The sequence below is a fragment of the Dendrobates tinctorius genome, unplaced genomic scaffold, assembly GCF_039654945.1.
Source record: "Dendrobates tinctorius isolate UK_male_01 unplaced genomic scaffold, ASM3965494v1 ptg000035l, whole genome shotgun sequence".
NCBI classification, from domain to species: domain Eukaryota; kingdom Metazoa; phylum Chordata; class Amphibia; order Anura; family Dendrobatidae; genus Dendrobates; species Dendrobates tinctorius.
The window spans coordinates 13,448,361-13,461,435 of NW_027361703.1; the positions used below are offsets into that span (position 1 = coordinate 13,448,361).

The 13,075-nt window shown below is 40.2% G+C and overlaps 1 protein-coding gene across 1 annotated transcript in view; it reads right to left on the reverse strand.

Annotated features, from left to right (window-relative positions):
• Positions 1 to 245: 245 nt before the first annotated feature.
• The window catches only part of IMMP2L (inner mitochondrial membrane peptidase subunit 2), a 1,728,396-nt gene continuing 1,715,566 nt past the window's right edge, over positions 246 to 13,075 (reverse strand). Inside the window, exon 6 of the mRNA XM_073573288.1 lies at positions 246 to 756. Within this exon, the coding sequence (XP_073429389.1) occupies positions 637 to 756 (120 nt within the window). The 3' untranslated portion in view covers positions 246 to 636. The remainder of the gene's footprint in view (positions 757 to 13,075) is intronic.

Below are 13,075 nucleotides of genomic sequence, written 5' to 3' on the forward strand. Positions count from 1 at the left end.
GCAGACCGTGCACTGGCCATGCGCTAGTAGGATTTTTGCATGCACTGCGCACTTTTGAAGGTGCGCCGAGCGCACCAAAATGCAACATGCTGCGTTCGGTGCACACCGGCGCACCTTCAAAAGTGTGCAGCGCACGCAAAAACACTACTAACACGCGGCCAGCGCACGGTCTGTGCACCCTATGCTAAAGATAGGGTGCGCAGATCGCATGCGGCCGTGTGCGATACTAGGAGGAGATGACCGGACGGTGTGGGCAGGGGGCGGGGCTGAGCGGCGCCGTGTGCTGCATGTAAAATACGCTAGTGTGAAACTAGCCTAATATGCATGTTTGTAGTAACTTTAATCACTTTAATCACTTTTTACGAGTGACAAGTTATCGCCCGAATTCCCAGAAAAGTATACATAAAAATGGGTTGTTAGCGAAATATGTTATGCCACATAACAAAATGACGTGTAACTTTTTGACTACGTTTTTTTTTTAAACAATCACAACAAAATACAATTTTAGAAGGTCCCCATAAAGGCTACTAGCCCAAAAAATCTTAGTCTTATCAGGTCAGGATTGAAATATGTTTGTATGAACAAAACATTGTGTGTTGTGGCATGTCAACTGTATGTAAAAATGTGAAATTGAGATCAATCTTGGTCTCTCAGTATTGGTTTGCATTCCAGAGGTAACAGGGACTTTAGTTTTTGCCATCGGCTGGGAGGCCACAGTATATGCGTTGCGTGTGCATGAAGAAGTCCAAGAGAAATCTGTTGAAACAATTAAAATTATGTTAGTTTCATTGTCTTCAATTTTACTCAGATGAATGGTTATATCATAAAAATGTATACTAGAAATAGCTTTCAAGTATTCCAACATTTTTAACAAAATACCAAAATAATTAACTTTATTAATAAATTCATTTTTTTCTTTAACAAGTTTAAAGGCAACCTGTGCAGAATGACATATTGGTTTGTAGGTAAATATTCAGGACACCTTATTCATTGAGATCGCTGGTTTTTGTATGTGTATGAGACCAGTTGGCTATCCTACTAGTGACTGAGGTTATCTCTCCATGCACAGTAATGAAGTGAATACTGTCATTCACAGGATAGGAACCTACACTGGACTAATATGAATTCAAACACTAGGATTTCAATGAATAACATAAACATTTTTTGGGAAAAATTAATTACCTTTATACCAGTCTGCTCAGCTCTTCCTTCTCTGTAACATCCTGCCAGCAAATCAAATACAATTTTAACCCCTTCACGACATGCACCGCACATGTAGTGTCTCTCTTTGATGTGGGATGTTTTTAACAGCTGACGTATGCCGAATCGCGATCTACCCGCAGCTGTTAACCTGTTAAATGCATTTTAAGTGATCGCATCGGAAACGTGTTACTAATCCCTCCCATTGGCACCTGTGTCACATGACCACAGGTCGTCGATGGGTTGGCATGACAACTTGGGGTCTTTAGCAGACCACTGTGGTTGTCATTGCCGGGTTGCTGTGAGTGCCGCCCAGCTGTCGGCGCTCATAGCAAGTGAGCATTTCTGTTACACAGGTGATCTGATCATCGCCTGTGTGTAGCAGAAGTGATTGGATTATCGCAGCTTCTAGTCTCCCATGGAGACTATTAAAGCAAGCAAAAAGTAAAAAAAAGTTTTTAAAAATATAAAAAAAATCACCCCCCATTTGCCCCATTCAAAATAAAACAATTAAAAAAAATAAAAAATACACATATTTGGTATCACCGTGTTCAGAATACCCGATCTATCAAACTATAAAAAAGAATTAGTCCAATTGGTAAACGGCATAGCAAAAAAAAAGTAAAAATGCTAGAATTACGGTCGCCACAACATTGCATTAAAATGCAATAACGGGCGATCAAAAAATTGCATGCACACCAAAATGGTATCAATAAAAACTTCAGCTAGGAGCACTAAAAATAAGGCTTCACTCAAAAATGGAGATGCTACGGGTCATAGTAAATAACACAATTTTTTTTAAACATGCTCTTTTTTTTCGCCATTTAAATGAAAAAGAACCTATACATGTTTGGTATCTGAGATGAACATGGTAAGAATTTTTTTTTTTTTTTTAAACAGTAGTGGAATTTTTTTTTTTGCAATTTCACCGCACTTGGAATTTTTTTTCCTGTTTTCCAGTACACGATATGGTGGAACTAATGGTGTTGTTCAAAAGTACAACTTATCCCACAAAAAATAAGCCCTCACAATGCCATATTGATGGAAAAATAAAAAAGTATGGCTCTGGGAAGAAGGGGAGCAAAAAACAAACGCAAAAATGAAAAAGGGCTGCAACGTGAGGGGGTTAAACATGACAGATTAACCTTCCCTCTACCAATCTGTCCACATATCAGTCTGCATGGGCAACATGACAGGTTCTCTTTAAAGAGCAAATAAATGCACTTAAAGTTTAAAGTTCATTTTATTTAAAGTATACCATGATTGGCAAATATCTTAGTAACTCTTCTTAATTTGGACATTTGTATTATTTTTAATGGCCTGAAAAAATATCTCAGATTATTGTAGCAAGTTTGTTGGTTCTACTCTTGTGAACCCCAGCATTTCCTAAAATAGGGTCAGTGGCCTGCAGCTGTAGAGTAACTGCAGGGCAGAAAGCAAGCTGGGAAAAGGAAGAAAACAGAGCCTCTCTGCTTGTGTGCAGAGACAGGTGAGAGATGGCTTTCATTTAATAGTAGTGGAACACTGTGAGGGCGATCTATGGGGACACAATAAGGGTCGCACAGGGAGATAGTAATATTATATGGTGGCTTCATTGTGAGAAATTTTAACTATAGGGGGCCAAAATGTGGTGACATTATTATGATATAGGAGCCTAAATGGGAGAACATTATTACTATTTGAAGACCACATAGGTGGTGTGAGGCAGTGACCCCTGTTACAACTAGGGGACACTGTGTGTTCTCCCCAGGATATGCACGGAGGCATACTGAGGCTATGAGGAAGCATTGTGGTCACAGGCGTAGCTGGGATTGCAATGGGGAAGCAGTGACCAATGTCACAGGTAGGGGTCACTGTGTAGTTTCTCCAGGATATGCACGGAGGTGTATGAAGGCCATAGGTGTGCATGGCAGTCATAGGCGTAGCTGTGACTGCAATTAAGACTGATAATAAAAGTTAGTGTTAGTCTTGGACATGTTAATGTCCAAGACAGAGGTAGGGAAAATCTCCTCTGTGTGTTGTTTGAAACAGATTGAAGTATGATAGTGTTGCAGTCTGTTCCATTCCAGATCCAGGTTTTCTATGTGGCTGAAAGTCACAGGTTGCTGTGTTAAAAACCTTGCAGGAACGGGTTAAAGAGATATGAGGAGATCTAAGTGAGTCAGGGGTGTCAGGGCCAGAGTGAGTTGGTGCTTGTTGCTGTGCCAATAGGCATGGCACTGACAGCATACACAGTGATGCAAATCATCCACGGTAACTGGTCTCGGATGTAGACAGTCCTGTGCCCGGAGGTGAACCGGAGGTGGAGGTCCTGTGCCCAAGAGAGGATTGGCGTGTAACGATTGCAAAACAGGTGGATATGGTGCCCGGCTGCGATCCACAGGATATCCTGGACTGTGTACGGCTGTGAGTAGAGACTGTGATACAAGAGGTGCATGACACCCACGGGAACTAGTCTGAGGAGGACTAGCATGTGTAGTGACTGCAATCTAAAGGATACGGTGTACTATGGAGTGCTATGACCTGGTGTGGACTGAACACTGATAATATGCACTGAAGTTATATGCAATTGTGTTAATTTGGACTTTTAGGTGTGAAGACAACACATTAAAAAGACTTTTGTCTTGAATTTTGTGGATCACTGCCTCTTCACTGCATACGGTGCTACCGCTGTCTTACAGTGGACATTGTTAACATATGGGTTCCATTTAAGGGGGACTCTATTAATGTATGGGGCTACAATGAGGAACCTCACTACTCTATTAGGGCCACAAGTAGAGATGTTACAACTGTGAACCTGTGAGGTGAACAACGCTGCTGTATGGGCCTTAGAGTGGGAGCATTTCTACTGAATTTGGGCACAAAGGGGATATATGAATTACTACAGTACTGAGGGACACAGTGTAACATCACTACTGAATTGTATTTTATTTGTAAGTATATTGTTACTGTTGGACAAAAGGACAGTACTGTTACTGTAGAATAGGGGGATAATGTGGGGATGGTGCCTTAAAAGAGATCTGCCATAGATATTTTTGTGCTACATTTTATAGACATTAATCATGCCTTGAGGAATTCATTATAATATTCTGTGCTGAAAGAAGAAGAAAAGCAAAAATGAATTACTTTAATTGGAGATGTCACTGGAGACATTGTACATATTGATGAACAGTAAAGATGATATTTCCACCATGGTGTTATTTGTCTGATATATGTGGTATTATTGATAATATTGGTCTTGGTATAGTGGATGTTGTTAATAGTATGGGAATAATATTTGCCTTTCGGTTACTATATGACTCTATTATTTAGCACTACTTATAAAAACACAGCATAAAGCATAAAGCATTTTCTCTGAGATATTTATATAGTTTTTTATGGCAGAGCTAAAAAAGACTATCAACACTACTGGGGGTCATGCATCTGAGCAGCAGGCTAGTATGGAGGATGGGGGCTCAAATTTTGCCCTGGGCCCACAGAACTCTACTTATGCCACTTGCATACAATTAACAACATATCGCAATCCTCATCTTTTCAAAGATTGTTCTCCAAATGTATTTACGATTTTATCTAGTCCAAGAGGCATCACCTATCCACAGAACAGGCCTGCCCCGTCTTTACATAACATGCCTGCTGAGACACGACTAGGATCCCTGATCTGCCCAAAAAAGTCCTCCAAGAACTTTGAATCCCTTTTGAAACTTTAAATTAGGAAACAGCAACCTAGCCTAATTACAGTTGATCTCTGCCTAAATGCCAGAGGCTCGGTGTCACACTGCGCATTCCCTGAAAGTCGGACAGATGCCCTTCTATCTCAGTAGAAGGCATGCACCCTGGACAGTTTATCAGATGTGCATTTAACCTGGAGAGTATGCAGTACTGGTTTCATTCTGGAGTGCGTAGTTACTACTTAGGGAGTAGCAGGCAACTGACTGAATTCCAAGGCATGCGCAGTGTGACCGAAAGCCTTTGCAAATAGGCAAAGATCCACTGTGTATGTCCTAGATTGCGGTGTTGATGAGCAGGCATGGAATTAAATATTCCAAAACCCCAGTGTAAGGGCAGATAGGTGATCTCATTAATGCCAAAGTGTATGTGGGAAATAGGGCGATGGGGCAGGACTAGAGTCCTCTTGAACTAATCCTATTAACAAGAATGATCTTTGAAAGTATGAGAAATCACAATACACTGTGAACTTTTCCCACACAGTGGGGTTGCCCATAATTAACATTAAGAGGCTAATGCAGCTATGAAATTAGTTTACAGGTATCAATTGTTATCAGTTTTCCCTTATGTCACATTCATTGATACTGTTAGAATTCTAGATCACACAGAGCTAAGCTGCTAAATCACATGTTTGATTGCAGAGTGATACGGCTGTCTGTATCCAAAGGTAATGAATACATTTCAGAATGAAGCTTCTTAAATACGAAATGACCAGGCATAAGTAATGCAAAGTAGTTACAGTGTGGCTCAGTATTTTCTCCAATTCAAACTTTGAATTGGTAATATTGCTTCATAAAACCTTTCCTGTTCTACTCAAGGGTCACAGAGCAATGTACGTTCCAGCATTTTCTTGGTCCGATGGATACAATAGTATCAAGGAGCGTAAAATATTAAGCTTGTGTGAGCATAGAGCAAAATAGAGTGTCATATATTCCAAATACCACACATTCAAACTTGATTCAATAAAGGATTGCTCCAACACAGTTAGTTAGAATTTGAGGTTTGCTATGAAGGATTGATCATTGTTGCAAGAAACAAAGATACTTCTTCAAAATGATTATGTTAGCGATGAAAAATGGTTCTAATATTCCTTTGTACCTTATACTGTGTATTTACCAATTTATGCAGAATTTTTAACTTAGTTTGTAACACTTTGCAGACTTGTTTTTTACACTTGTTTTTATCATCTTTGCTGTTGTGTATCTTTTATTGCAATGTTTTTACTTACTCTAAAATGATTAATTTTATTATAGTAAATGCTAATTCATTTATCTCCATTGATTGACATAAAACAATGACTGCATTTATTAAGTAGTTTTACTTGCTCACAAAAACAGTTATGTAATAAAACAAGAAACATGAAATTGGCACATTTTGAGTGCTGCATAACCTCTTTAATCATCCCATTTAACGTAGCAAAGAAAAGTATAGAGAAATTGCTCTTTTGTACTTTTAGTATCTAGCAGACCTCAGAAACTGCAAATTTAATAGCATAATTTTCCTCGTCTATACTTTGCTTATATAGTACATGCATTTTCCATACTTTCAGCTACATTTTACTTACAAGCATTCTTCTGAAATTACTGCATGTGGCAAAAATCAGAAACATTGTAAGTACCATAACACTGCTGGAGGAAATGAACGGCAGTTTTGCCTTTAACAAAGACTAAATTTAACCCTTGATTTTGAAAAAAGTTTATTTTGCTTGTAATAACAACTTTAAGATAACATCATTTTAAAATGTGGATGTGGAGCTTATTTATTTTCCCTTCAAGATAAGATATCTGGAATACTATTCATATACATTATGTTATTCAGTTCTGCTATATTAAGATTGTCACCGAGTACAACTGATGTCCATTTAATCACATACCACCTCCTTTGCAATAAATACAGATATACAGGACTGTGCAAAATATTTATGCAGCTGTGGGAAAAAATGCTACCTAGGAATAATGTTTGGAAAATAGAAGGGTTAATCGTTCATTATTAGCAATTATCAAAACAAAAATCTAAATCAAATCAATATTTGGTGTGACCACCCTTTTCCATTTAAAACTACACCAATTGTTCTAGGTAAACTTGCACACAGTTTTTGAAGGAATACGGCAAGGAATTTTTTCAAAACAGCTTGGAAAACTAACCACATATCTTCTGTTGATGTAGGCTTGTGAAAATTCTTCTTTTGCTTTGTGCAATCCCAGAGTTACTTGATAATGATACACACACAGCCACTTTTGTAAAAAACAGTAAAAAACAAATCTGATACACAAGTTTACATATACAGTAGGTATGGAAAGTATTTACACCCCTTTACATTTTTCACTCTTTGTTTCATTGCAGCCATTTGGTTAATTCAAAAAAGTTCATTTTTTTCTCATTAATGTACACTCTGCACCCCATCTTGACTGAAAAAAAGAAATGTAGAAATTTTTGCAAATTTGGTAAAAAACAAAAACTGTAATATCACATGGTCACAAGTATTCAGACCCTTTGCTCAGTATTGAGTAGAAGCACCCTTTTGAGCTAGTACTGCCATGAGTCTTCAGTTTTTTGGTGGTGCGGATTTTGTAGTAAAATTTATCTGCGGATTTGCCTGCGGTTTTGCCCTGCGGTTTCACACCTCATAGTGGATGAGGTGTGAAACCGCAGCAGTTCTGCACAAGAGAATTGACATGCTGCGGATTGTAAACCGTAGCAAATCCGCGTGGAAAAATCCGCAGCATGTGCACAGCGTTTTCCAGTTTACCATTGAAAACAATGGTACCATACAACGCAACTAAATCTGCTGCGGACCCGCAGGGCCAAAACCACTGCACATCTGCAGCAGAATCCGCACCGTGTGCACATACCCTTAGTAGTGATGCAACAAGTTTTTCACACCAGGATTTGGGGATCCTCTGCCATTCTTCCTTGTAGATCCTCACCAGTTCCATCAGGTTGGATGGTGAACGTTGGTGGACAGACATCTTCAGGTCTCTCCAGAGATGCTCAATAGGGTTTAGGTCAGGGCTCTGGCTGGGCCAGTAAAGAATGGTCACAGAGTTGTTCTGAAGCCACTCCTTTGTTATTTTAGCTTTGAGCTTAGGGTCATTGTCTTCTTGGAAGGTGAACTTTCGGCCAAGTCTGAGGTTCAGAACAATCTGGAAGAGGTTTTCATCCAGGATCTCTCTGTACTTGGCCACAGTCATGTTTCCTTCAGTTGTAACCAGTCATCCTGACCCTGCAGATGAAAAACACCCCCATAGCATGATGCTGCCACCACCATCTTTCACTGGTGGGATTGTATTGGGCAAGTGACGAGCAGTGCCTGATTTTCTCCACACACCCCACTTAGAATTATCACCAAAAAGTTCTATCTTCATCTCATCAGACCAGAGAATCTTATTTCTCATTGTCTGTGAGTCCTTCTTGTGTTTTTTTTAGCAAACTCTATGCGGGCACTTTCATATGTCTGGCACTGAGGAGAAGCCTCTGTTGGGCCACTCTGCTATAAAGGCCTGACTGGTGGAGGGCTGCAGTAATAGTTGACTTTTCTCCCTACTGCATCTGTGGAGATCAGCCACAGTGATCTTCGGGTTCTTCTTTACCTCTCTGACCAAAGCTCTTCTTTCACGATTGCTCAGTTTGGCTGGACAGCCAGGCCTAGGAAGATATCTGGTGGTGCAAAACTTCTCCCATTAAAGGATTATGGAGGCTACTGTACCCTTAGGAACTTCAAGTAATGCATAAATTCTTTTGTAACCTTGGCCAGATCTGTGCCTTGTCACAATTCTGACTCTGAGCTCCTCGGCCAGTTCCTTTGACCTCATGATTCTCATTTGGTCTGACATGCACTGTGAGCTGTGAGGTTTTATATAGACAGGTGTGTGCCTTTACAAATCAAGTCCTATCAGTTTAATTAAACACAACTGGACTCTAATGAAGGAGTAGAACCATCTCAAGGAGGATCACAAGGAAATGGACAGCATGTGACTTAGATATGAGTATCTGAGCAAAGGGTCTGAATACTTATGACCATGTGATATTTCAGTTTTTCTTTTTTAATAAATTTGCAAAAATTTCTATATTTCTGTTTTTTCTCAGTCAAGATGGGGTGTAGAGTGGACATTAATGAGAAAAAAGGAACATTTTTCAATTTTCCGAATGGCTGCAATGAAACAAAGAGTGAAAAATTTAAAGGGGTCTGAATACTTTCCGAACCCACTGTGCATAAACAAGATACACACAACTGTGAATATGCACTTATTTACATAAAAACGTACAGCAGAAGGACACAAATACATGCAGTCCCATCAAAAACTACACACTATATCCTCCACTCTGATGTCAGGTCCATTAGAACACTTAATAACTCCTTCACACCAGGGTCTACTCTGTAACATTGTTTGACAGACCCCTACTTCAATAACTTTCATTGTCTGTTATTTAATACACTGTATAATGTATTTTATGTATATTTTAAGACAAGGTGAGAATAAAGTTGCGGTTCATAGGCAACAAAGTGCCCTGCTTGGCTGAGATATGGGCTCTAACAACTAGGCAGCAGCCCAAAGTAACACTAGTATAGTCTGACTCTATACAAGGTACAGTACACCACTGGCATGGACACATAGTGACCACAACATCAAAGATAATAACAATATAAAGTACAGCATAAAAACAGATAAACCAACAGTAAAAGGTTTTTAGAACATTTTCTAAACCTCTTTTAATCCTAAATAGAGCTGCATAGTAATGATGTATGAATTCAATTAACTTGTCCATTGATCTGAATGTATAGGATTTTTTATATTTATCAGGAAAATGTAGAATAAGATCCAAGTTTCAATTAACGTTCAGAATTATAATAAAGGATACAGAAACAATAGTACCTGTTGCTATATACATTATACATGATACTAGGCATATCATTAAGTTGCCATGACTATTAATATTGCTGCTTTTAGTGATGGAAAATGAATGTTTAACAATACAAAATATGGTTTATTTCATTATTTTTATATTTTATGGTGTCATGACTAAACAGTCTAATGCATATAACAAAACCCTCTCTAAGATGAAAAAGCAGCCAAATCATATTTAGTTATTGAGTATAAAGTATACAGAAAATCAGTCACACTACAATATGGTAAATTAACAAATTAATGAGTTCACCAAAAAGAAACATTTTATCCAGACAATATAGCTATTTAGTAGGTATAACTCTGAGGTACGTAATCACTACTATCATTAATTGAAGCATATATTATATTAGCAATAATCACTTTCAGTATAACTAAAACTATCACTATGAGTCCCTTTACACCATAGGCTATAATAAAATGCCTGCAGGTTACTGATACTGTATTTTCGTCAGTCCCATAGACATTGAATAGAGCATACATTACTACCACTCCATTCAATTAAGAAATGCTAGACCCATGTCTTCAAATTAAAAATACATTAAAAAAAGTAAAGACAATACTTTATCATGGGACTTCAATCTCCGCACAGACTGTAAATGAAACATTATGGAAAATACAAATCGACAGCTCTGTAACAATCTGATATACAGTGTATATACACTCACTGGCCACTTTATTAGGTACACCATGCTAGTAAGGGGTTGGACCCCCTTTTGCCTTCAGAACTGCCTCAATTCTTCGTGGCAGAGATTCAACAAGGTGCTGGAAGCATTCCTCAGAGATTTTGGACCATATTGACATGATGGCATCACACAGTTGGCGCAGATTTGTCGGCTGCACATCCCTGATGCGAATCTCCCGTTCCACCACATCCCAAAGATGCTCTATTGGATTGAGATCTGGTGACTGAGGAGGCCATTTGAGTACAGTAAACTCATTGTCATGTTCAAGAAACCAATCTGAGATGATTCGAGCTTTATGACATGGCGCATTATCCTGCTGAAAGTAGCCATCAGATGTTGGGTACATTGTGGTCATAAAGGGATGGACATGGTCAGCAACAATACTCAGGTAGGCTGTGGCGTTGCAACGATGCTCAATTGGTACCAAGGGGCCCAAAGAGTGCCCAGAAAAAATTCCCCACACCATGACACCACCACCACCAGCCTGAACCGTTGATACAAGGCAGGATGGATCCATGCTTTCATGTTGTTTACGCCAAATTCTGACCCTACCATCCGAATGTCGCAGCAGAAATCGAGACTCATCAGACCAGGCAACGTTTTTCCAATCTTCTACTGTCCAATTTCGATGAGCTTGTGCAAATTGTAGCCTCAGTTTCCTGTTCTTAGCTGAGAGGAGTGGTACCCAGTGTGGTCTTCTGCTGCTGTAGCCCATCTGCCTCAAAGTTCGACGCACTGTGCATTCAGAGATGCTCTTCTGCCTACCTTGGTTGTAACGGGTGGCAATTTGAGTCACTGTTGCCTTTCTATCAGCTCGAACCAGTCTGCCCATTCTCCTCTGACCTCTGGCATCAACATGGCATTTCCGGCCACAGAACTGCCGCTCACTGGATTTTTTTTCTTTTTCGGACCATTCTCTGTAAACCCTAGAGATGGTTGTGCGTGAAAATCCCAGTAGATCAGCAGTTTCTGAAATTCTCAGACCAGCCCTTCTGGCACCAACAATCATGCCACGTTCAAAGGCACTCAAATCACCTTTCTTCCCCATACTGATGCTCGGTTTGAACTGCAGGAGATTGTCTTGACCATGTCTACATGCCTAAATGCACTGAGTTGCCGCCATGTGATTGGCTGATTAGAAATTAAGTCTTAACACACAGTTGGACAGGTGTACCTAATAAAGTGGCCAGTGAGTGTATATATATATATATATATATATATATATATTATGATGCAGTGACCCCTGTTACAGCTAGGGGGTGCTGTGTGTGTGCTTCAAGATGCGCTTGGAGGCATAATAATGATGGTGAATTAGGGTCTGGCATTATTGCAAATGGCCGGTATGTTTCGCAGAGGTTCTCTGCGCTCTAAGCCCAAAAAGCCCAAAATGATATGGTTATGCTGGGACTTATAGTTCTACAAGTGTTTGTTGTGTATTACTTATAAGGGGGGATTATAGGGTTAAGGGGGCTTTACACATAGCGATATCGCTAAAACGTCACCGATTTTGTGCTGCATCGCTAGTGAGATCTGCTTGTTTGGCAGCTCACTAGCAACCATTTAGCAATGCACCAGCGATCCTGACCAGGTCATATTGTGGTCGGGATTGTTGGTGCATCGCTAAAAGTAAAGGGGCCTTTAGTCAGAGAGCTGGGCGGGAGTTGACTAACCACACATACACCGCCCATCCATATAATGTGACCACATGGGATAGAGTGTCTTTACCTGAATGGTTCAGGGTGCAAGGTCCTGGAAGGTCTGTGTTGGAAGATCTTGGGAGTAGGATCGGATTCCTGGAGCGCGTGGTGAGATCTTGGACCTGGAGGCTGGTGTGTTAGGAGATCCTGGGAGTAGGATCGGAGCCCTGAATGGCACCCGGTGAGGCCCTGGACCTGGTGGCCTGGGTGTTGGACGAATGTCCAGAATAGCACTAGGACAGGCCATGTGTGTTTGCAGAGTCTGTGAAGGCACTGCGTTTGGGGGAGCTACCTTCTGTCTGAGGATCTGGACTGTCAGTAGTGCACTGAACACAAGGATGGTGATCCCAGTTTGGCAGCTTCCCCAGAAACCAGGACTAACAGGAGGTCATTCTGTGAAGCAGAAGCTCCTGAGAGGTAACCCCAGGCATGGGGAAAGAACTATGTGCACTGGAAAAGGTCAGTTATTGAACTGAGCGGTCACCTGGTGACTGGAGAAAGTCAGGCGTGACTAGTGAATGCTTGGTAAAGCTTATGTTATAAAGTAATGGACTGTGTGTAAGCCAGTGATGTGCAACCTGGCTTACGACACGGTTTATGGCGCTTAAATAAACAGTATGGACTGTTTTGTGTGAAAAACACGTGCCTGGCTACAATAATCTGCTGCCAAGCGAGTGTTCCCCATCACGTTTAATGAGCACTGCGCTACAATACAAACACATGTATATACAGTATATGCACACACGTATATATCACTGAAGTGATCCACATAATTAATGTAGCCATATCAATGCAAAAAAAATCTCCAGTGTCATTTTCAGATATTTCAGCATCCTCATTTAATCCTTGAATATTTGCGCCT